Source organism: Hyperolius riggenbachi, chromosome 10 (genome assembly GCF_040937935.1).
Source record: "Hyperolius riggenbachi isolate aHypRig1 chromosome 10, aHypRig1.pri, whole genome shotgun sequence".
NCBI classification, from domain to species: domain Eukaryota; kingdom Metazoa; phylum Chordata; class Amphibia; order Anura; family Hyperoliidae; genus Hyperolius; species Hyperolius riggenbachi.
This window is the reverse complement of record NC_090655.1, coordinates 260,269,654-260,292,456: the sequence shown is the minus strand read 5'-3', so window position 1 is coordinate 260,292,456 and position 22,803 is coordinate 260,269,654. Positions and strand designations below refer to the sequence as shown.

Sequence of the window (22,803 nt, the reverse complement as noted above, 5' to 3'; positions counted from 1 at the left end):
TTTAGGAAAAATTGAATGGAGTGATTTCTGTCTGAAATCGCGATTTCAATTCAATTCAATTCATGATTTCCTTCAAATCAGGCACTGTTCCCCTCCTCTGCGTGCTTCGGTCACCGTTTCTCTTTGCGCTCTGGGTCTCTATCTTGCCACCTTTGTGCCTCTTCTGTGCCCCCGAGCTGCAGCAGTGCTGGACATACCTTCCAGCAAATGTCCAGCGATGCCCAGTCTATCCACTTTGTCTCCTGCAGGCTCTAATGCATGGCATACTTCCTGTATGTCAAGTGACATACAGGGACCAGGAAGTATGTACAAGAGTCAGCAGATGGCAAGAGAGGATGGACAGTGTTGGACTCATGTGGAAGGTATGTCCAACACTGCCGATGCTGCGGGACTCACGTGTCAGGACTTGGGGTAAGTTTGAAGCCGCTTCTTCAAACTCCCCCCATGCGAAAATGACGTAATCACAGAAATTGCTGCTTTGACTATTCCGAAATTGTGACCTTGGTGATCGCGATTTTGTTTTAATTTCGATTTATCTTTCAGGCCTAATCCATGTGAAATGTATCTGCCTCCCGCATCCCCCCTTCCCCAGCATCTTTTATGCAAGGTGTGCCAGGATGGGGGAAAAAAAGGTCTTCTGTATAATAACCACAGTAGAGTAATAGCAGTCTGTGCTTTTCTGCCAACAGACTTCTCTCTGTACCCCCATTATGTGCATTTCCATAGCAGAGTGAGCCACAGGGGATGCCTTCACCAGGCTTATTTTTCCTTGCTTCTGCTCCCACCTCTTGCTATACCCCCCATGCTACGAGCCGTGGTAGAAGCCACATCAATGCCGGGTTCCGTGTCATGTGACCTCCTCTCGTGTCCTATGTGCTCATGCTGTTCAGCATAATCAGTGTCCCTCTGGCTGCCATGACATTGGCAGCTGGAGTGAAGCTGATCACACTAACCACAGCATGAGCGCATAGGATGCAAGAGGAAGACACGGCACACAGCACTGAAAGGCTTCCCCTGCGGCTCACTCTGCAGTAACTAACATAGGAAGATAGAGCTTCCCCAGCTCTGAATCAGAAATGTAGGTCTGACTCACATATAGGGCTTGATTCACTAAAGCATGATAACTGTTATCACGGCCGCACTATGCACTTCACACAAGTTTTGCTGCGTTTTTACGTGCAAAGTTTTGAGAGAACGCACGCTAACGCAAATTTTTCCATGTGTTAACCTTTGCTTTCACGCTAAAATTTGCATTAGCACGCGATCAAGAAAATTTTGCGCTCGCAAAACTTTACGCGAGAAAATGCTGCAATGCACTGTCTCAGTTCTGCTCATATCTATCCACTCATCCATGTCATCAATTCTGCCCACCTACTACCCTTCCTTCCTCCATTCCACTTCTCTTATCTTGTCTCACCTACATACTGTGCTTATCTCCAGAACTGCTTATGGATCCCTAAACTATTGTACCATCTCACTATGTCAGCCCTTCAATGTCATGATATACCCCTCCACTCCACATCTATCCTAACAGGCGGCATCGTATTTGCACATCTCATAATGTTTGTGAAAAAGTATTCTGAAATGAAGACTGTCCTGCTTGATAATGTGACTTTGTAATGGCAAGGAGAGGATACCTGAAATTGTTCTGTGGGGAAATGATGTTGGAACTTCTAGTGTGGGTGACATAATACCTACGGTTTTTATTGGAGTTGCATAGCGGCAGCATGTATTACATGGCACATGGTTTATATCATATGGAATGTGTTCAATAGTGTCCGTTTTTTCTTCTTTAAAGCGGATCTGAGATGAAAAACGAACTATAACAAGTAACTTGTCTACATCTTATCTAAAGTTTAGATGGTTTACACAGCAAATCTAGCTGCAAACAGTTTTAATAGAATATGATAAATTATTCCTGTGATACAATGACAGCGGCCATGTTGTTTGTAAACATTACACAGATGCAGGCTTATCTGTATCTTGAGCCATCAGCCTAATCCCCTCTCCTCCTCTCCGCCTCTGAAATCAATGGCTAGTAACACCTCCCCCTCCTCCTGACCAGACTGAGCTCCCATAAGCCCTTGCTACTGCCAAGGCTCTCTGAAACCCTGTGGGCGTGGCTTTTTTAGTTTATAGGGAATTAGAGCATTAACCACCTGAGCGGTTTGGACGAGCTCAGCTCATCCAACACCGCCGGAGGCTGCCGCTCAGGCCCTGCTGGGCCGATTTTGATGAAATAAAAAGCAGCACACGCAGCTGGCACTTTGCCAGCCGCGTGTGCTGCCTGATCGCCGCCGCTCGTCCCCCCAGCCGCCTGAGCCCTGCGCAGCCGGAACAAATAGTTCCGGCCATCGCTAAGGGCTGGATCGGAGGCGGCAGACGTCAGGACGTCGGCTGACGTCCATGACGTCACTCCGCTCGTCGCCATGGCGACGAGGAAAGCCAAACAAGGAAGGCTGCTCATTGCAGCCTTCCTTGTTACTTATGCTTGCCGGAGGCGATCGGAAGAACGCCTCCGGAGCGCCCTCTAGTGGGCTTTCATGCAGCCAACTTTCAGTTGGCTGCATGGAATAGTTTTTTTTTAATTTAAAAAAAACCCTTCCGCAGCCGCCCTGGCGATCTTATCAGAACGCCAGGGTGGTTAAAACAAAAACAAAAAAGTATTTGGCTTGAGGAATGCCCTATAAACAATAGGAAAGGAACACAATTATGCAAGTGTAAAAGTTCACCTCGGATCCACTTTAAGAGGTGACAAAATGTATTGCCGGGGGTGAAAAAAGGCTAGAAATGGCCCTCATTGCACCAATGTCTCTACCTCTATGCTATACATTTTGTTGGCCTGCAAGTTTGCACTTTTGTATGTATTATTATTATTATTTAGTATTTATATAGCGCCGACATATTACGCAGCGCTGTACAGTGTATACCGTATATATATCTTGTCACTAACTGTCCCTCAAAGGAGCTCACAATCTAATCCCTACCATTGCCATATGTCTATATTATGTAGTGTAAGTACTGTAGTCTAGGGCCAATTTTAGAGGGAGCCAATTAACTTATCTGTATGTTTTTGGAATGTGGGAGGAAACCGGAGGAAACCCATGCAGTAATGGTTGTGTTTGTAATATATTAATTTATTTAACAAAGTATTGGGTGCTGTAATTGAAGCCGTCCTGTTTCACAACAATGTACCTCAAAACCAGACAGGATGAAACCAGTATTTATACCTCCAGAAGGAAAGCCTTATTTATGTCTCCAAGACGACTATATATTTGTGTTAGCAATGGAATTGCTAAAAAATGTGTGGCAAATGTATCATAACCAAGCTACAGCAAGTTGTTCTGAAAAAGAAATCATTGATCCTTAATCCCTGGCCTTTGTTTCCAAGTATTCTCCAGTTATGGTGATTTATGTTTTTTTGTTATCTGTACCAATGAGTGCATTTTGTGCGTATCCTGTTACTGCCAAAATGTTTGGATTCATCATAGACCAAAACAGTTGATTTTTTCTTTCTTTTTATTGTTTATCAAAACGCACAACAGCAACACAAAACAACCCATTGACAGTACAAGACATATTTAGGTTATATCAGGCTATATCACAGAGATATAAAAGATTATACAAAAGCAAGTAAATAGACATATAGGCATTCAGTAGCATGAAGAATATACAGGATTGCATCATAAGCTGACCAAGTCACACACATAAAATCTATGGACCAGTATGAAATCCCAGACCAGGGCTGCACAAAGCATCACAGAGGTTTGGTGTGGAGGAACCACAAGCACATATTTGAATATCTATCAGAGGGAGTCCACAATGCTGGGAGATGCATCTAGATTATTAATAGAGGAACCAGTACATTGGAACCAGGGCTTCCAGACCTTATCCAATGAGGAGCCCGCCCCTATCACTAACCAGATCAGTTTATATAACGGAAGAGAAGTATTTACTAAGTGCATCCATAAAGTGAGACGGGTTCAGAGGTTTTTTCTACTCTAGAGCAATGGCAATTTTGGCATAAAAGAACAACAGTCTAACCAAAAGCCAAGCTTACCTCGGGTAATGTCTTTTCCAGTAGTCCGAGTGACAGCACCCCTCCTATGAGACTTGTCTCCCTCCTAAACTTTGGACAGGAAGCTAGAAGATACAAATTTGCATAACAGGCAGGCAGGAGTAGTATATAAAGATGTTACTCACAAAAGGTATTCAGTTATAAAAAAAGACACGGACACCAAATGCTGCTGAAACGATTAATTTAATTATGCCCTTTATTAGGGTGGGCCGGAGGGGTGCTGTCACTCGGACTACTGGAAAAGACATTACCCGAGGTAAGCTTGGCTTTCCCAGAACGTCCTCCTGACAGCACCCCTCCTATGAGACGATAAACAAGAACATTATAAGTTAGGGAGGGACTACTGCCTGCAACACCTTTCTTCCGAATGCTAGATCAGTATTGGCTAATAAGTTTAGTCTATAATGTTTGACAAACGTATTTTGGCTGGACCAGGTGGCCGCTCTGCAAATCTGCTCTATCGAGGCGCCTGCCCTCTCTGCCCAAGATGTTGATACACTTCTTGTGGAGTGAGCTTTAATTGAGGTCGGTAAAGGCCTCCCTTGAGTCTGATAAGCCACGGTGATAGTTTGTCTGATCCATCTTGCAATTGATGTCTTAGAGGCTTGCCTCCCCTTGAATTTCCCCGCAAACAGCACCAACAAGGCATCTGATCTTCTCCAAGATGCAGTCCTTTCAAGATAATGAAGGATACACCTTCTAACATCCAAACAATGAAGCTTCCTCTCCTTTTCATTAGTTGGTTTATCACAGAATGATGGCAGAAAGATCTCCTGAGATCGATGAAACTTTGAAGTCACTTTAGGAAGGAATGCAAAGTCTGGACGTAGAGTAATCCTATCCTCCGAGATGGTACAATAAGGTGGCTTAATGGATAAGGCCTGAAGTTCGCTGACTCTCCTGGCTGTGGTGATTGCCAGAAGAAAAGCCGTTTTCAACGTCAGCAATTTATCTGGAATCTGATCCAGAGGCTCAAAGGGATGTTCACAAAGACTCTGTAACACCACATTCAAGTCCCAAGGGGGCACCTTAGATATCACCACAGGCCTGAGACGTTTAATTCCCTGAAAAAAACGAAGAAAAAACTCCTCCTGAGCTAATCTTCTCTCTAAATATACACTCAAAGCTGCTGTCTGAACTTTAAGAGTGCTGGAACTTAACCCCATCTGAAATCCATCCTGAAGAAATTCCAGAGCTGAGGCGGAAAGTCTAGAATCCTTCTCTTTCCTTGTACACCATTCACAGTAAATCTTCCATGTCTTCTGATAAGTCTGCCTCGTCACCTTCTTGCGGGATTGTATTAACGTCTCAGAAAGTTTATCCGAAAACCCCTTTGATTTCAGGATTCCCCACTCAATTTCCATGCTGAAAGGTGAAGACGCTTGAAGTCCGGGTGAAGAACTGGGCCATGCGACAACAAATCTGTTCTGACTGGTAACATTATTGGTTGACACATCGCTAAATTCTGTAACAGAGCAAACCACGGTCTTTTCGGCCAGAAAGATACTATGAGAATTACTTGTGCTCTGTCCTGCATAATCTTGTTCAGAACCCTTGATATCAGAGGTATTGGGGGAAATGCATACATCAGGTTCAACCGCCACTCTATCGAGAAAGCGTCTATTTCCCACGGATTGTCCTTTGGATACAGGGAGCAAAACTTTAGACACTTTGAATTTTGTCTCCTTGCGAATAAGTCTACTGCAGGGGTGCCCCATGCCTGACTGATCTGAACAAATACTTCTGGATTCAGAGACCATTCGTCTTGTAATTTTGCTGACCTGCTGAGATAGTCTGCCACAACATTGCAAGTCCCCTTCAAATGAACTGCTCTGACGGATGTTAAGTTGCTCTCTGCCCAATGCAGAATCCTTGCTGTCTGAGACCACAACCGACGACTTCTTGTTCCTCCCTGATGATTCAGGTAAGCCACTACACTGCTGTTGTCGGACCTGATCAGGACATGACACTGATTGATTTGATCCTTGAAGAATTGAAGGCTTCTCCATACTGCTTCCAGTTCTCTGCTGTTGGAGGATCTTATTGCCATAGCCCTGGACCACTGCCCTTGTGCTGGTAGAGAGTCCATGTGAGCGCCCCACCCCCACGTACTGGCATTCGTCGTTATGATTCTTTGTACTGGAAAAAACCACATGCGGCCTTCCGATAGGTGAGACAGTTCCTGCCACCAGTTTAACGACACTTTCACACCGTATGGGATCAGAATCTTCCTTTCTAGTGCTGAAATGTTCCTGTTCCAGCTCCTTAGTATCCACCACTGCAGGTTCCTGGCATGGAACTGACCCCATTGTACTGCAGGGAAGACTGAGCTTAACAGACCGAGAAGTGCCATGGCTTTTCTTATACTGATGGACCTTGATTTCTGAAAAGAAAGAACAGAATTAAGTACTGCCGAAACTTTTCTTTCTGGGAGAAATACTCTTTGCTGGCGGGAGGAAAAAATAAACCCCAGATATTCCATAGATTGGCTGGGTATTAGCGCCGATTTTGACCAGTTAATTAACCAGCCTAAAGACTCTAGACTATCAATGCATATCTTAAACTGATCACTTACAGACTGTAAAGAATTACCCCAAATCAATAAATCATCTAGGTAAGCAATGATGTTAATGGACCTACACCTCAAGACTGCCAAAACTTCTGCCATCACCTTTGTGAACAGCCAAGGTGATGAAGCTAGCCCAAAAGGTAACACATTAAATTGGAAATGTCTTACCTCTTCTTGTAGGTGAATTGCAAATCTTAGGAATTGCTGGGACTCTAGATGAACTGGTACATGCAGGTAGGCATCTTTGAGGTCCAGAGAAGCTAGAAAACAGTCTTTTTGCAACAGGGTTATTACCGAATTCACATTGTCCATTCGAAACTTCCTGTATTTTACGGCCCTGTTCAACCCCTTTAAAATTTAGAATAAATCTGAAGGCTCCCTGAGGCTTTTTTATCAGAAAAACTGGTGAGTAGAACCCTTGGCCTCTCTGGCAGGATGGTACCTCTCGGATCACTCTTTTTTCCAGAAGGGAAGCAACCTCCTCCTGTAATGCCTTCCTTTGGTCTGGTGATTTTGGCTGTGGAGTTACCACATACTGCAGGGGTGGGGGATACTCGAATTCTATCTTGTAACCTTCCAACACTATTTTCAAGAGCCACTGACTTGTGAACCGCTGGCACCATGTTTCGTAGTAGTGGGAAAGCCTTCCCCCTACTGGAATACTGGCGTCATTGCTTATTGGGTTGGTTGGACCGGGGAAAAAGAGCCTTCCCTTTTTGGTTTCTATTTGGAATCCACTTCTTTTTAGGTGGGATCGTTGCCTCAGGTTCCTTGTTGCCGCTGCGAGCTGGGCCCCTGTACTGAAAAGCTCTCTTTTTGGTCGGAAAATTTTTCTTATAATCTGAGGTTCTCTCTAGCGTCTGGTCTAGCTTTGAACCAAATAACAGTTCACCTTCACAGGGCAAACCACACAACTTGGAGCGAGACGAATTGTCCCCCTGCCATGTTTTTACCCATATACCTCTCCTTGCAGAGTTGACAAGGGCAGTTGTTCTGGCCGTTAATTTAACCGTATCATCCGCTGCATCAGTTAAGTAATTAGTAGCGTTAAACAAATCTGGAAAGTCCTCTAAAATTTCTTCTCTGGGCACCCCCGAAGCTATCTTAGACTGAGTCTGCGTGAGCCAAGCTTTAAGGGATCGTCCCACTGCCGTGGATGCCACTGCTGGTTTAAATGTTAAAGATGCTGACTCCCAAGCTCTACGCAACAGATTGTCCATCTTTTTATCAATGGGGTCTTTTAAATTCCCAAAGTTCTCAAACTGCAAATCGGATTTTCTCGACACCCTTGAAAACGACGGGTCCAGTTTGGGAACCGGACCCCAGAATTTTTGATCTTCCAGACTGAAAGGATAACGACGAGAAAGAGACTTGGGCCAAAATGCCCTCCTTTCAGGGTCATCCCACTCCTTCCCAATCATTGACTTTAGAGAGGAATGGACTGGGATGAAACAATTCTGGGGTTCCGCCAAACTCACGTACATCTGATCCAAGGGGGTCAAAGATTTCCGCTCCACTGTTATCCCCATAGTATTTTGCATTGCCGACAACAAGTCTTTCATTAAGTTGGGTGCGAAAGCAAACTTCTGAGTAACCTCTGGGTTTTCCTCCTCCTCCCCAGAAATCTCCTCCAAAGATGAAATCTCTCCTTCCTCTCCAGATAAATCTGAATCCCCTGATTCATTATCCTTTCTTTTACGTTTAGCTGCAACTTGATGAGGTGAAGCCTCTAACTGACTGTTAGTCAATCACCGGGGCTGGTAAGGGAGCAGGCACAGTATCAGCAGCAGAAGTAGAAGGAACTGTAGATTCCGTCATTGCTGAATCCTTTATCTCTTTAATGGCCGAGGCCATCTCAGACCGCATCCATCCCATCAAGTCCTTAAATACCACTGGGGATTCCTCCTTTACCACTTTCTCTCTACAAGACTGGCACAGTTTCTTCGTAGAAGAAGAATAGAAGCGAGAGTTGCACATAACACAGCGTTTCTCAGTTCTACCAGAAGATTGTCCCCCTTGACCTTGCTGAGACACAGCCTTGTCTTTGTCTTTATCACCTTTTGGGGCTTTAGGCTAAAAAGAAATAAAGACAGACTGTCAGCCTTACAAGGTGGACCTATGATTACAAATCAACTCCCTCAAAGCCTGAAAAATTACAGCTCACCAGAGAGGGGATAGCGCCAGACTCCGCAGAAGTCAGAGGAGAAGGGCCTACAGCGTCCTCCATGATCACCGACAGCAATGGTGATCGTGGCTAACATTCACATATATATACCCCTGTTAATTACCTGCAGCTGAAGTCAATCTTAACACCGCCGCGGCCCCTGCCGCTATGCCGTCAGCTGACTTGTCATGCGGGACGCATGCGCATGACGTCACTTCCACCCGGAACTTCCGGTTTCGCGCTCCTGCCGCCATAAAGCTTCCGCATCTCTAGGAGAAGCCTCCTCCACGCTGTGCGCTGGACCAGCTGAGTCCCCTGCTCAGCCTTACTATGCCCGCGCTGCACGCTGCACTCGCCGCCTGACGTAGTAGCACCTGGAGACCTCTCAAAGCGTCCCGTCCGGGACAGGAAAAACAACTGAATACCTTTTGTGAGTAACATCTTTATATACTACTCCTGCCTGCCTGTTATGCAAATTTGTATCTTCTAGCTTCCTGTCCAAAGTTTAGGAGGGAGACAAGTCTCATAGGAGGGGTGCTGTCAGGAGGACGTTCTGGGAAAAAAATGTTTCTCTTTTTTAAGGACCAGTCCTGTTTCAATCACAACAGACAAGACTTATAAGAGGACACAACAGGAAGACTCTTGGAAGATGATTGGATGAGCTGCAGTCCCAAGTATTATGCTTAAAGGAGCCTGGGCTGTGACCACACCTCCAACAAACATCACTCACACCCCCACCCCCCTTTGGATATTGTAACAGGAGTAAAGTATATCTGGTGAAACCAGTGCAGTTGAACCAACTAATCTCGAGAGCAAATTACCATCTTTATATATGTGTCCTCATAGTCAGTCCATTCCTCCCCAGAAATCTCTCCCCCTCCCATAATGCCACAGTCTTAGCTAGTCTATGAGCATATTCATAGTCAGCAAGACTGGAGCAGAACCTGGATATAAGGCTTTCCTTATGTAGCAGCCAGCTTTCCACAGTGCCTGGGACCAGGTCAGCAGTCACACTCCCACATTGGGCTGCATGCCTGAGGTGACAGTACCTGAAGCGGGAATGCCTAGGAAGGTGAAATTCCACTACCATTTGAGACCACGATTTACAATGATTATTATGGTACAAGTGGTGAATATATTTACACAAAAAGGATTGCAGTGCTGAATAACACAGATTATTATTAGGGCAGCACAGAGAAATGGGATAGTGTTCACTCACCCATCAATTGCATCAATAAAAGATAAAAAGGGGGACTCCTGCGCCCAGGCTGTATTTAGCTTGAAATTAATTATTTTAAAATATACAATACATAATACATGCACATAAATATTGTTCAAATACCATACATATTGATATCCCAATCAATCAGGGCTGTGTATAAAAAGCCCGTCTGAACATCCAAACGGCCGTGTACACGTGACCTAAAAGATAATTTGATCAATTGTAAGCGTCTTTGAGCCTTTTGTGAATATATATATATATATATATATATATATATATATATATATATATATCGAAAATTAAAAATTTCTCCAATATAAAAGTTCCAAAAGATGTTTCTTTCATTGAAATATAAGCAACTCATACAATACGTAAATAGCTTCTGGCTATATCATATAGCCGAGTTCATATAGCGTCCATGCGTACTTATAGCAAATCCTATTAGTCAGCAATGTTGTTAAATGTGTTAAACAGCAGTAGTACTGGCTTTGAGTAGCGATGTTCCGTATACTCACGCTACCGTAACGCATATATAACGTCTTGTTGCACGTTGTTAATCCTTCCAGATAGGTGGATGAAAGTGCGACAGGGGGAGGATAAAAATTAAGTTCCGGTGGATTCCTCAATCCCGTATAGCTGCGGCCGCTAGCTTGAGACAGGAGAGTCCTTAGATTGTAGTAAGCATCTCTGCGAGGAATCAACCTCGAACACCGGAAACACCGTTTACGTGACGTCACACACAGTTTCCTCCAATCACGCCAACGCGTTTCAAAAGGATACGCCTTTCTTCGTCAGGGCTTCCTGATTGATTGGGATATCAATATGTATGGTATTTGAACAATTTTTATGTGCATGTATTATGTATTGCATATTTTAATAGATTGATTTTTAATTAAAATTATTAATTTCAAGCTATATACAGCCTGGGCGCAGGAGTCCCCCATTTTATCTTTTATTGGTGAGTATATTTACCCCCCTCCGGATCCAGAATCCCCCATCACTAAGGAAAGCAAATGCTGACAAATTCGGATTGCACCATAGTGGGGAACTCAGCAAACAGTTAGAACCCTCCTCTCCGACTAATTTCCTCGCTTTATGATACATTTTAAGAGAGTATTTTCACATGTTTGTGCCTTCAGAGGCAAATGCACCATTTCTATAGATGACATCACATAACGCCTCACAGGAGTATGAAACTGCTGAGTGTTTAGTTCCCTGTTTTCATGTAAAATATTTTTGCACATACTGTATTTTACTGATGTTGTATTACTTTAGGCCTTCTTAAAGGGGGTTGTATCACCCACAAATAAACAAAAATTGCCAATAGATAGTGCCTCAAATCTAAACATATACCCATGTTTTTTTTTGTTTTGTTTTTTCTAAAACAGGTCCCTATACAGTCATTATCCCCAGTGATAGCAAAAAGAGTTCATGTACGCTCAAGACCACCAACTATCATACCAGTTGTTGCAGGATCAGGTGAGCCAAACCATAGCAGGTAGATGAGCAGAAAGGATCCGCAAGCCAGACCAGGTTGAAGTAAAAAGGCTGATATGTTTATTGAAAAAAATCCACAGACAATGCAATAAAATCACAGGATCAACTCACACGTATCGGGCCTACCATCTGCCCTTAATCGTAGTTAAAAACTGCCTCTTACACAGGAGACCAGGGTTTGAATCTTGCCTCTTCCGGTACAGTAAGCCAGCACCTATTCAGTGGGGAGACCTTGGGCAAGACTCCCTAATACTGATACCACCTATAGAGCATGTCCTGGTGGCTGGAGCTCTAGTGCTTTGAGTCCACCAGGAGAAAAGTGTGATATAAATGGTCTGTGTCTATATGTCCCCCATTTTTATATGGTTTGGGTGCCTTTGCCTAACTTTGAGGAGCTGTGCAGTGCCAGCGTGATTGAGGGAAGGTTTTTTCTTAGCTTTATATAAAGCTTATCTAAGTATGTAAATAACAGAGATCTTCCTATCGATAACATGAAGACTCTATGACCAAAAGAAGGTAACAATCTCCCCAACCCTTTGAAAAGCTTACAGCAGTGGTTCTCAGACTGTGTGCTGCGAGTACTTTCCAGGGGAGCCGCAGCTTCCATCCCAGTTAGTGCCGTCTGTTAATTTGTTTTGCATTGGGGCTTACAGGGGCCTGGGGGGAGCAGCACACACTCCAGCACTCTCCATACTCTCCGCACAGTAGAAGAAGTTCCAGGTTCCTTTGGCTTTAAGTCAAATTACCTATTAAATGCCAAGTAAACTCTCAACAAAAGCACAATAGGCTTGATTCACAAAGCGGTGCTAACAGTTACCACCCTAGTGAAAAGCCCCTTATCACGCCTAAACTCAGTTTAGGCGTGATAAGTTTAGGCGTGATAAGTTTAAGCACCAACTGGGTTAGCACCGCAGTGCACAGCTGATCAAAAGTTTTGCGCTAGCAAAGTCTGGTGCTCTTCGCATAGAGTTTAATGGTGCTGCTTTGCGCGCGACCTAAACTTATCACACCTAAACTGGCTTTTCACCAGCGTGGTGCAATGGTTATCACGCCTAAAATATTTTACTGGGTTAGCTTTGTGAATCGAGCCCAATATGTGGTAGCAGAGCGTTCAACCAGCCAATGCCACAACCTGTAAATGCCTGTTGAGGAGTCGAAAGAGTTTGATATACTGTAGACAGTAACAGAGCAGCAACAATCCAATGCACCGCATGAAAGAGTCCTCGGGATTCAGTGTACAAATGCTGCCATGTGCGCTTTGCAAGAAGTAAAAGAAACACTGGAAAATAACACTTATGGTCAAACCATTTCCCACATTCAACACACGTGTCTCACAAGCAGTGATTTACGTTCAAAACTTTTCCCACACTCAGCACATGAAAAAGGCTTCTCACCTGTGTGCGATCTCTCATGTGTGACAAGGTTTCTTTTCTCTCCAAAACATTTCCCACACTCAGCACATGAAAAGGGCTTCTCACCTGTGTGGGATCTCTCATGTGTGACAAGGTTTCTTTTCTCTCTAAAACATTTCCCACATTCAGCACATGAATAGGGCTTCTCACCAGTGTGAGATCTCTCATGTTTGACAAGGCTTCCTTTCTCTCCAAAATATTTCCCACACTCAGCACATGAAAAGGGCTTCTCACCTGTGTGGGATCTCTCATGTGTGACAAGGTTTCCTTTATGTCCAAAACATTTCCCACACTCAGCACATGAAAAGGGCTTCTCACCTGTGTGCAATCTCTCATGTTTCACGAGGTTTCCTTTCTCTCCAAAACATTTTCCACACTCAGCACATGAATAGGGCTTCTCACCAGTGTGAGATCTCTCATGTTTGACAAGGCTTCCTTTCTCTCCAAAATATTTCCCACATTCAGCACATGAATAGGGCTTCTCACCAGTGTGAGATCTCTCATGTTTGACAAGGCTTCCTTTCTCTCCAAAATATTTCCCACACTCAGCACATGAAAAGGGCTTCTCACCTGTGTGGGATCTCTCATGTGTGACAAGGTTTCCTTTATGTCCAAAACATTTCCCACACTCAGCACATGAAAAGGGCTTCTCACCTGTGTGCAATCTCTCATGTTTCACTAGGTTTCCTTTCTCTCCAAAACATTTACCACACTCAGCACATGAATAGGGCTTCTCACCAGTGTGAGATCTCTCATGTATGACAAGGCTTCCTTTCTCTCTAAAACATTTCCCACATTCAGCACATGAATAGGGCTTCTCACCAGTGTGAGATCTCTCATGTTTGACAAGGCTTCCTTTCTCTCCAAAATATTTCCCACACTCAGCACATGAAAAGGGCTTCTCACCTGTGTGGGATCTCTCATGTCTTAAAAGGTGTCCTTTATGCACAAAACATTTCCCACACTCAGCACATGAGAAAGGCTTCTCACCAGTGTGAGATCTCTCATGTGTGACAAGGCTTCCTTTCTCTCCAAAACATTTCCCACACTCAGCACATGAAAAGGGATTCTCACCTGTGTGAGATCTCTCATGTGTTAAAAGGTGTCCTTTGCGCTGAAAACATTTCCCACACTCAGCACATGAATAGGGCTTCTCACCTGTGTGAGATCTCTCATGTCTCACAAGGCTTCCATTCACTCCAAAACATTTCCCACACTCAGCACACGAAAATGGCTTCTCACCAGTGTGAGATCTCTCATGTGTGACAAGGTTTCCTTTCTCTCCAAAACATTTCCCACACTTAGCACACGAAAATGGCTTCTCACCTGTGTGGGATCTCTCATGTCTTAAAAGGTTTTTTTTCTGCCCAAAACATTTCCCACACTCAGCACACGAATAGGGCTTCTCACCAGTGTGGGATCTCTCATGAATAACAAGATCTAATTTTTTAACAAAACATTTCCCACACTCAGCACATAAAAAGGGTTTCTCTCTAGTGAGCGATCTCTCTTGATCGGCAACCAGGATCTCTGCAGGAGACTCTTGTCCAGCGACATCATCATCCGTTGTACAGTCTATGGATACAGAGATACGAGTCTCTGAGAGGTTCCTGATGCTGGGACTCCGCGCTGCAAATAGAGAAACATCATCACTTCCTGTTAGAGAGTTCTGAGGGGAGGAAGAATTATCATTAGGGATGGTCAGTGAGCTGCTGAGAATTCCAAGTTGATGCAAAGTTTATGCAGATTAGAAATGAACCAAGTGCAGCAGCTGCACATTTGCATATAGCAATTGTAGAACCAATCATAAGGAAAAGTCTGGACACCAGATAAGCTGCAGATCACCTGGTCTCTGAGGAAGCAAGCTCGTTTCGTGAAACGCTGTTTTCTGTTTATCAGTACGTTTGGATGGGGGAAGAAATAAAGTGGTGATCTGCAGCTTATCTGGTGCCCGGACTCTTCCTTCTGATTGGTTCTACGATTGGTGTCTGGTTGTCTGGAGGCACAGTAAGTCACCTGACCCCCCCCCCCCCCCCTCACCCCCTATAGGCTGCAAAGTAGCATCAGGTGCCGACCAATTCCCTTATCTTCACTGTACATTTGCATTAAATCGGCATACAATTTGCACCCTCTCTGAGTTATTGGCATGTCACTGAACATCACTAGTTATCAGCCTGACAGAGAATTGCAGAAGGTTGTGCACATTACAGGCGGCCATTCACATGCCAATAACTGTGGTATGCAAGCAAATTCTATGTAGCCTGATGTTTGGCCAATCAAATGCATTTCCTGACAAATGTGATTATTTGCATACAATTTGCATTACATTTGCATACAAGTCAGAGTTATTTGCATCTCATTGACTATCCCTGCAGCTAAAGCATTGGCCATACATGGAAACGCAGCAAGTTGTAGAGCTTGCTGAGACAATGGAAGCAATGTGTTACTCCTGTGACAACAGACCTATATGTACTTATAGCAAGAGATCTGTGTTGTGTTTGTAGAGCAGGGGTGCCCACACTTTTTTGGCTCACGAGCTACTTTAAAAACTGCAGAGTCCCCGAGATCTACCACCCTCTCCCCCAACCCCCCCCAAGCATACACGCCCCCCCTTCAGTGTATACACACATCCTTCTTACCCTGATTCTTTAGCTCAGCCAAGTTAGTTAGCTCTTGTGGCAGATGACTGAGCTTTGCATGCTGTCATCCCCAAACTTGATAGGCAACCAGTTATTTCAGCAGGACAGGAATGTCTGCATCAACAGGGTCTGTGCATGCAAGGTGAGCTAAGCTCACCTCACTGCACACTGACAGCAGCACAGACAGGCTGACAAGGGGGATGCTAGCTGTTAAAAGCTTAGGCAGAGTACATGAAAAACGGAGGGCAAAGAGAGCTGCAGGACGGATGCATGTGTGTCAGATACCTTCTGAGAGAGAGCTCCGAGGACACCAGCAGCACAGATACATTGCACATGCACAGAACAAGGAGAGCTGAGTGCCAAGCCAGTCTTCCCCTCCCAGCATCCCTTAGCAGCCAGAAGCGGAGGAGACGCTGTGTGAGTCACACAGCTTGGAGGGGAGGAGACCTGTCTCCTCATTCGCTCCTCTCCCCGTCAGCTCGTCTCCCCCTTCAGCCACGCCTCTCCCCTCTTCTCCATAATGCTGCTATGGCAGCAAAATCTGACAGCCGCGGCTGCACGGCTTCAGATTATAGCAGGACGCGGCCAAGCAGCCGCGATCTACTCACCAGGCGGTCGCGATCTACCGGTAGATCGCGATCGACCTATTGGGCACCCCGGTTGTAGGGCAATGTGGTGTCACTTACACATTCTTATTACCACTGTATCCTCATCTGAGAGAGAAGATGTTCATCACCTTATAAAATATACAGAGACAAAGGGAGCCCAGATTGTGGAGTATTAATGCTGAGCTGGTGATTTGTGGAGTGTGAAGGGAAACTCACAAAATAAGGCTGCTTTTTAGGGCACCAGCCATATAGGCATGTGGAGGAATCAGTCTGCACTCGGCTCCCCAGGGCTCCCTCTAGGTCTTGGTCACACTCTTGATAAAGCTATAGTTGGTGGGACAGGCCTGGTGGCCCAAGCTGGAGCCCGATCCCTCCTGGTGAGGAGGTGACAATGCAAAGGGGAAAAGATAAAATGGTTTGAAACCAATTCAATTGAGGATAAAAGTGGTGGCTTACATACAGGATGATGTGATATACAGCATATAAATGAATGCATTTCTGTATTGCATAGGTCATTTGCTATTTGTTATAAACTATATTATAAATTATTAGTGATGGCAATCCCGGCGGCCATTTTTATTCAGAATTAGTCAGTGTAGGGAGAGCTGCTGCTGCTGCTGATACAGGGACACTAGTAGAGAGGCTGTAGTGTGATATAGTGCTGTGTACCAGTCAGTGTAGGGGGAGGAGCTGCTGCTGCTGATACAGGGACAGTGTTAGAGAGGCTGTAGTGTGATATAGTGCTGTGTAGCAGTCAGTGTAGGGAGAGGAGCTGCTGCTGCTGCTGATACAGGGACAGTGTTAGAGAGGCTGTAGTGTGATATAGTGCTGTGTAGCAGTCAGTGTAGGGGAGGAGCTGCTGCTGCTGCTGCTGATACAAGGACAGTGTTAGAGAGGCTGTAGTGTGATATAGGGCTGTGTAGCAGTCAGTGTAGGGGAGGAGCTGCTGCTGCTGATACAGGGACAGTGTTAGACAGGCTGTAGTGTGATATAGTGCTGTGTAGCAGTCAGTGTAGGGGGAGGAGCTGCTGCTGCTGATACAGGGACAGTGTTAGAGAGGCTGTAGTGTGATATAGTGCAGTGTAGCAGTCAGTGTAGGGGGAGGAGCTGCTGCTGCTGCTGATACAGGGACACTAGTAGAGAGGCTGTAGTGTGATATAGTGCAGTGTAGCAGTCAGTGTAGGGGGAGGAGCTGCTGCTGCTGCTGATACAGGGACACTAGTAGAGAGGCTGTAGTGCGATATAGTGCTGTGTAGCAGTCAGTGTAGGGAGAGGAGCTCCTGCTGCTGATACAGGGACAGTGTTAGAGAGGCTGTAGTGTGATATAGTGCTGTGTAGCAGTCAGTGTAGGGAGAGGAGCTCCTGCTGCTGATACAGGGACAGTGTTAGAGAGGCTGTAGTGTGATATAGTGCTGTGTAGCAGTCAGTGTAGGGAGAGGAGCTGCTGCTGCTGATACAGGGACAGTGTTAGAGAGGCTGTAGTGTGATATAGTGCTATGTAGCAGTCAGTGTAGGGGGAGGAGCTGCTGCTGCTGATACAAGGACAGTGTTAGAGAGGCTGTAGTGTGATATAGGGCTGTGTAGCAGTCAGTGTAGGGGAGGAGCTGCTGCTGCTGATACAGGGACAGTGTTAGAGAGACTGTATTGTGATATAGTGCTGTGTAGCAGTCAGTGTAGGGAGAGGAGCTGCTGCTGCTGATACAGGGACAGTGTTAGAGAGGCTGTAGTGTGATATAGTACTGTGTAGCAGTCAGTGTAGGGGGAGGAGCTGCTGCTGCTGCTGATACAAGGACAGTGATAGAGAAGCTGTATTGTGATATTGTGCTGTATATCTGCTTCCTAGGTGCTCTGCTACTTGCAGTTCCCCAACTAGGGGACCTTCCTGACCATAAAAGTACTTTTAAAGACTGACAGAGACATTGACCTTGCTATAGATCTTATTTGTTGTTGCTTTTTCGCGAAGTGTTGTAGCAACACAACACCACCATATACAGTATAGTGTGTGGCTGCGTCAAGGTTACAGCCCACCACCCTGCGCAAAAGTAATTTCGGGTCTGACACGACGCATGCGGTGTTACCCTCATACAGCATTACAGCAAGACCCGTTTGACCGACCATACTGTCTTATCGGTGATAATAGTTTACCAAAAAGAACAGTGTGGCAGACATTTATGGCAATACAGTGAAAAAAGGGGAGGACAAAAGAAGCGCTCTCTGGTGCCTCCTCTCATACTGTTGTTATAGGCTGACTTGAATTTTTCCTTTCTTTTATAATTGTTACCCTTATCCTTACCTCTAAACTCATCCTTGACTCTAGAGATAAACTGTTCCTCATAACCCTTCTCCACAAATTTATTTGCCAAAACCTTGCCCTGTTCATCATAATCCTTATTTAAAGAGCAATTTCTCCTTAATCGACAAAATTGACTTTTAGGTATATTCTGGATCCATCTGGGAAGATGACAGCTAGATACATGCAGGTAGGAATTTCCTGCCGTTGGCTTGAAGTGTGTTTTGGACTGTATGCTATTGTTAGAAAGATCAGCCATTAACGTAAGATCCAAAAATACAATACTTTCCTTATCAAATACATGTGTAAAAGCTAGATTAAAAGTGTTATTGTTACAATATTCTACAAAACAATTGAATTCCTCTTCCTTGCCATCCCATATTATCAATACATCATCGATACCAGACGCATACAAATTCGCGTCCCTTGCGCCGTTGCGTCATCTGACGAAGGCGTGGAACGCCGAAACGCGTCATGACGCAACAGGCGCAAGGCAGCTGCCATTAGCGTCTCCGTGTTCCCTGATCCGCCGCTGCTAGACACCGATCGGTTCCCCCGCTACTGGCCATAGTGAGGAGAAGCATTGGACGGATGCAACATCCAGAGGACGTGGGGATGTGCTCCTCAGTGTGATAAGTGCACTTTTTAACTTTAACATTGTACGTGTGATTTTATTTGCTTATAGGAAGCATATTAAAAAGGTAATGCACCAGAGAGCGCTTCTTTTGTCCTCCCCTTTTTTCACTGTTTTTTACAGCCCCTTACTGGTTCCCAAGTAAGATAGGAGCTGCACTCTGGGGAAGCCTGTCGTTTCTTTGTGAGGAGAGTTCTGGATTGGAGCGCATTGGATTTTTTGCATTTATGGCAATACCCCTTTGCTGGGCACTGAATGCTGTGTGATCAGCGTGTACGGTTACCATGTCACACTAACACCTGTGTGACTGTACTGTGCGTTCTAGGTGATCTCTGTGGGCCAAAATAAATAAATAAATAAATTAGATTTGTGACAACACTCCTTGGCTGGTCACTGCCTGGCCTGCTGTGTGTTTCAAGTGTACTGACTTATCGTGTCACTTCAACATCTGTGTGATCATACTGTGTGATGTAGGTGATGTCCGTGTGCCCCCTAAAAAAATAGATTTGTGTCAATACCGCTTGGCAGGTCACTGCCTGCTGTGTGATCGTGTACTGTTACTATGTCACATTAACCACCCTGGCGGTAATCCCGACCTGAGCTCAGTTTTAGGAGCTGGAAGCGGTAAACTCGAGCTCAGGTCGGGCTGGCCAAATCCGCCGCTCCTATTGGCTACCTGGGTCCCGCACGCGACCAGCGGTATACAGCGTGCGCCAGGCATCTTTCCCCAGTTGTTTGTATTCCGCTCCGACTGCTGGGATCCCCAGGTCCCCGCCCTGATTCCGGGGACCCGGCAGCCAGACTTCTCCCCGCTATCTGCGTGCCTCATCCCTGGCCGCTGGGATCCCCATGTCTCTGATCTGATGGACCGGCTTCTCCCCCCACTGTGTGCAACATCTTTGGCTGCCAGGATCCTCATGTCCCTCCTCTGATTTCGGGCAGCCAGGCTTCTCCCCCTCCATCCAGATAGTTAGCGTTCTCTTCGGCCGCTGAGAACTCCCTGTCTCCGCTCTTCTTTCAGGGACCCAATGACAGCGGAGGAGCGCTGTGACATCCTCAGGGGCAGAACAAATTTTTAAAGTGGAGGACACAAATTGTAAAAAAAAAATATATATAATACACAAACACACACGTATATATATATATATAAATTACCAAGGGGTGAGCAGCACAAACCAAATTTTTTTATGCAATTCTATGCAAAGCATGCACGCAGCGCTGGAGGTCCCCAGACTCCATAAGAAATATATAAGTACAGAGGGGCTGCAGCACACAACAGGAAAACAGTGACAGGGGCTCTTGGTTACGCTTTAACGCGCTTAAGCTCACCAACTGCGCCAAAGTGTCCCCAATCTGGTGAGTCCTACTCTACCATGCAAAATGCCAGTTTTTATAAGCAGTCTAGTGGGAACTAAACCAAAAACCCTAAAATGTCAACTAGATGGGAAAAAAGGAAATTAAAAACACCTCACCCTTCACCTAGCTACCAAACGAACTCTCTTAACATGTGCAAAGCACTCATTTATATACTTAACTGTGCTAGAGGTGGGCGTGGTCATGCAGGCTCACAGGGGAAAATTATAAATAAATTACCAAGGGGTGAGCAGCACAAACCAAATTTTTTTATGCAATTCTATGCAAAGCATGCACGCAGCGCTGGAGGTCCCCAGACTCCATAAGAAATATATAAGTACAGAGGGGCTGCAGCACACAACAGGAAAACAGTGACAGGGGCTCTTGGTTACGCTTTAACGCGCTTAAGCTCACCAACTGCGCCAAAGTGTCCCCAATCTGGTGAGTCCTACTCTACCATGCAAAATGCCAGTTTTTATAAGCAGTCTAGTGGGAACTAAACCAAAAACCCTAAAATGTCAACTAGATGGGAAAAAAGGAAATTAAAAACACCTCACCCTTCACCTAGCTACCAAACGAACTCTCTTAACATGTGCAAAGCACTCATTTATATACTTAACTGTGCTAGAGGTGGGCGTGGTCATGCAGGCTCACAGGGGAAAATTATAAATAAATTACCAAGGGGTGAGCAGCACAAACCAAATTTTTTTATGCAATTCTATGCAAAGCATGCACGCAGCGCTGGAGGTCCCCAGACTCCATAAGAAATATATAAGTACAGAGGGGCTGCAGCACACAACAGGAAAACAGTGACAGGGGCTCTTGGTTACGCTTTAACGCGCTTAAGCTCACCAACTGCGCCAAAGTGTCCCCAATCTGGTGAATCTCACCAGATTGGGGACACTTTGGCGCAGTTGGTGAGCTTAAGCGCGTTAAAGCGTAACCAAGAGCCCCTGTCACTGTTTTCCTGTTGTGTGCTGCAGCCCCTCTGTACTTATATATTTCTTATGGAGTCTGGGGACCTCCAGCGCTGCGTGCATGCTTTGCATAGAATTGCATAAAAAAATTTGGTTTGTGCTGCTCACCCCTTGGTAATTTATTTATAATTTTCCCCTGTGAGCCTGCATGACCACGCCCACCTCTAGCACAGTTAAGTATATAAATGAGTGCTTTGCACATGTTAAGAGAGTTCGTTTGGTAGCTAGGTGAAGGGTGAGGTGTTTTTAATTTCCTTTTTTCCCATCTAGTTGACATTTTAGGGTTTTTGGTTTAGTTCCCACTAGACTGCTTATAAAAACTGGCATTTTGCATGGTAGAGTAGGACTCACCAGATTGGGGACACTTTGGCGCAGTTGGTGAGCTTAAGCGCGTTAAAGCGTAACCAAGAGCCCCTGTCACTGTTTTCCTGTTGTGTGCTGCAGCCCCTCTGTACTTATATATTTCTTATGGAGTCTGGGGACCTCCAGCGCTGCGTGCATGCTTTGCATAGAATTGCATAAAAAAATTTGGTTTGTGCTGCTCACCCCTTGGTAATTTATTTATAATTTTCCCCTGTGAGCCTGCATGACCACGCCCACCTCTAGCACAGTTAAGTATATAAATGAGTGCTTTGCACATGTTAAGAGAGTTCGTTTGGTAGCTAGGTGAAGGGTGAGGTGTTTTTAATTTCCTTTTTTCCCATCTAGTTGACATTTTAGGGTTTTTGGTTTAGTTCCCACTAGACTGCTTATAAAAACTGGCATTTTGCATGGTAGAGTAGGACTCACCAGATTGGGGACACTTTGGCGCAGTTGGTGAGCTTAAGCGCGTTAAAGCGTAACCAAGAGCCCCTGTCACTGTTTTCCTGTTGTGTGCTGCAGCCCCTCTGTACTTATATATATATATATATACAGGATCTTCTCAAAAAATTAGCATATTGTGATAAAGTTCATTATTTTCTGTAATGTACTGATAAACATTAGACTTTCATATATTTTAGATTCAAATACACACAACTGAAGTAGTTCAAGCCTTTTATTGTTTTAATATTGATGATTTTGGCATACAGCTCATGAAAACCCAAATTTCCGATCTCAAAAAATTAGCATATTTCTTCCGACCAATAAAAGAAAAGTGTTTTTAAAGCAAAAAAAGTCAACCTTCAAATAATTACGTTCAGTTATGCACTCAATACTTGGTCGGGAATCCTTTTGCAGAAATGACTGCTTCAATGCGGCGTGGCATGGAGGCAATCAGCCTGTGGCACTGCTCAGGTGTTATGGAGGCCCAGGATGCTTCGATAGCGGCCTTAAGCTCATCCAGAGTGTTGGGTCTTGCGTCTCTCAACCTTCTCTTCAC

General features: G+C 45.0%; 1 protein-coding gene across 1 annotated transcript in view; it reads right to left on the bottom strand.

The window, feature by feature from the left end:
- Window positions 1-22,803, bottom strand: part of LOC137537135 (uncharacterized) — a 171,530-nt gene that overhangs the window by 111,724 nt on the left and 37,003 nt on the right. The window contains exons 3-6 of the mRNA XM_068259265.1: window positions 12,866-14,571; window positions 8,509-8,720; window positions 7,609-8,384; window positions 4,688-6,461 (exon numbers count right to left, since the gene is read on the bottom strand). Of these exons, the coding sequence (XP_068115366.1) occupies window positions 4,688-6,461; window positions 7,609-8,384; window positions 8,509-8,720; window positions 12,866-14,571 (4,468 nt within the window). The remainder of the gene's footprint in view (window positions 1-4,687; window positions 6,462-7,608; window positions 8,385-8,508; window positions 8,721-12,865; window positions 14,572-22,803) is intronic.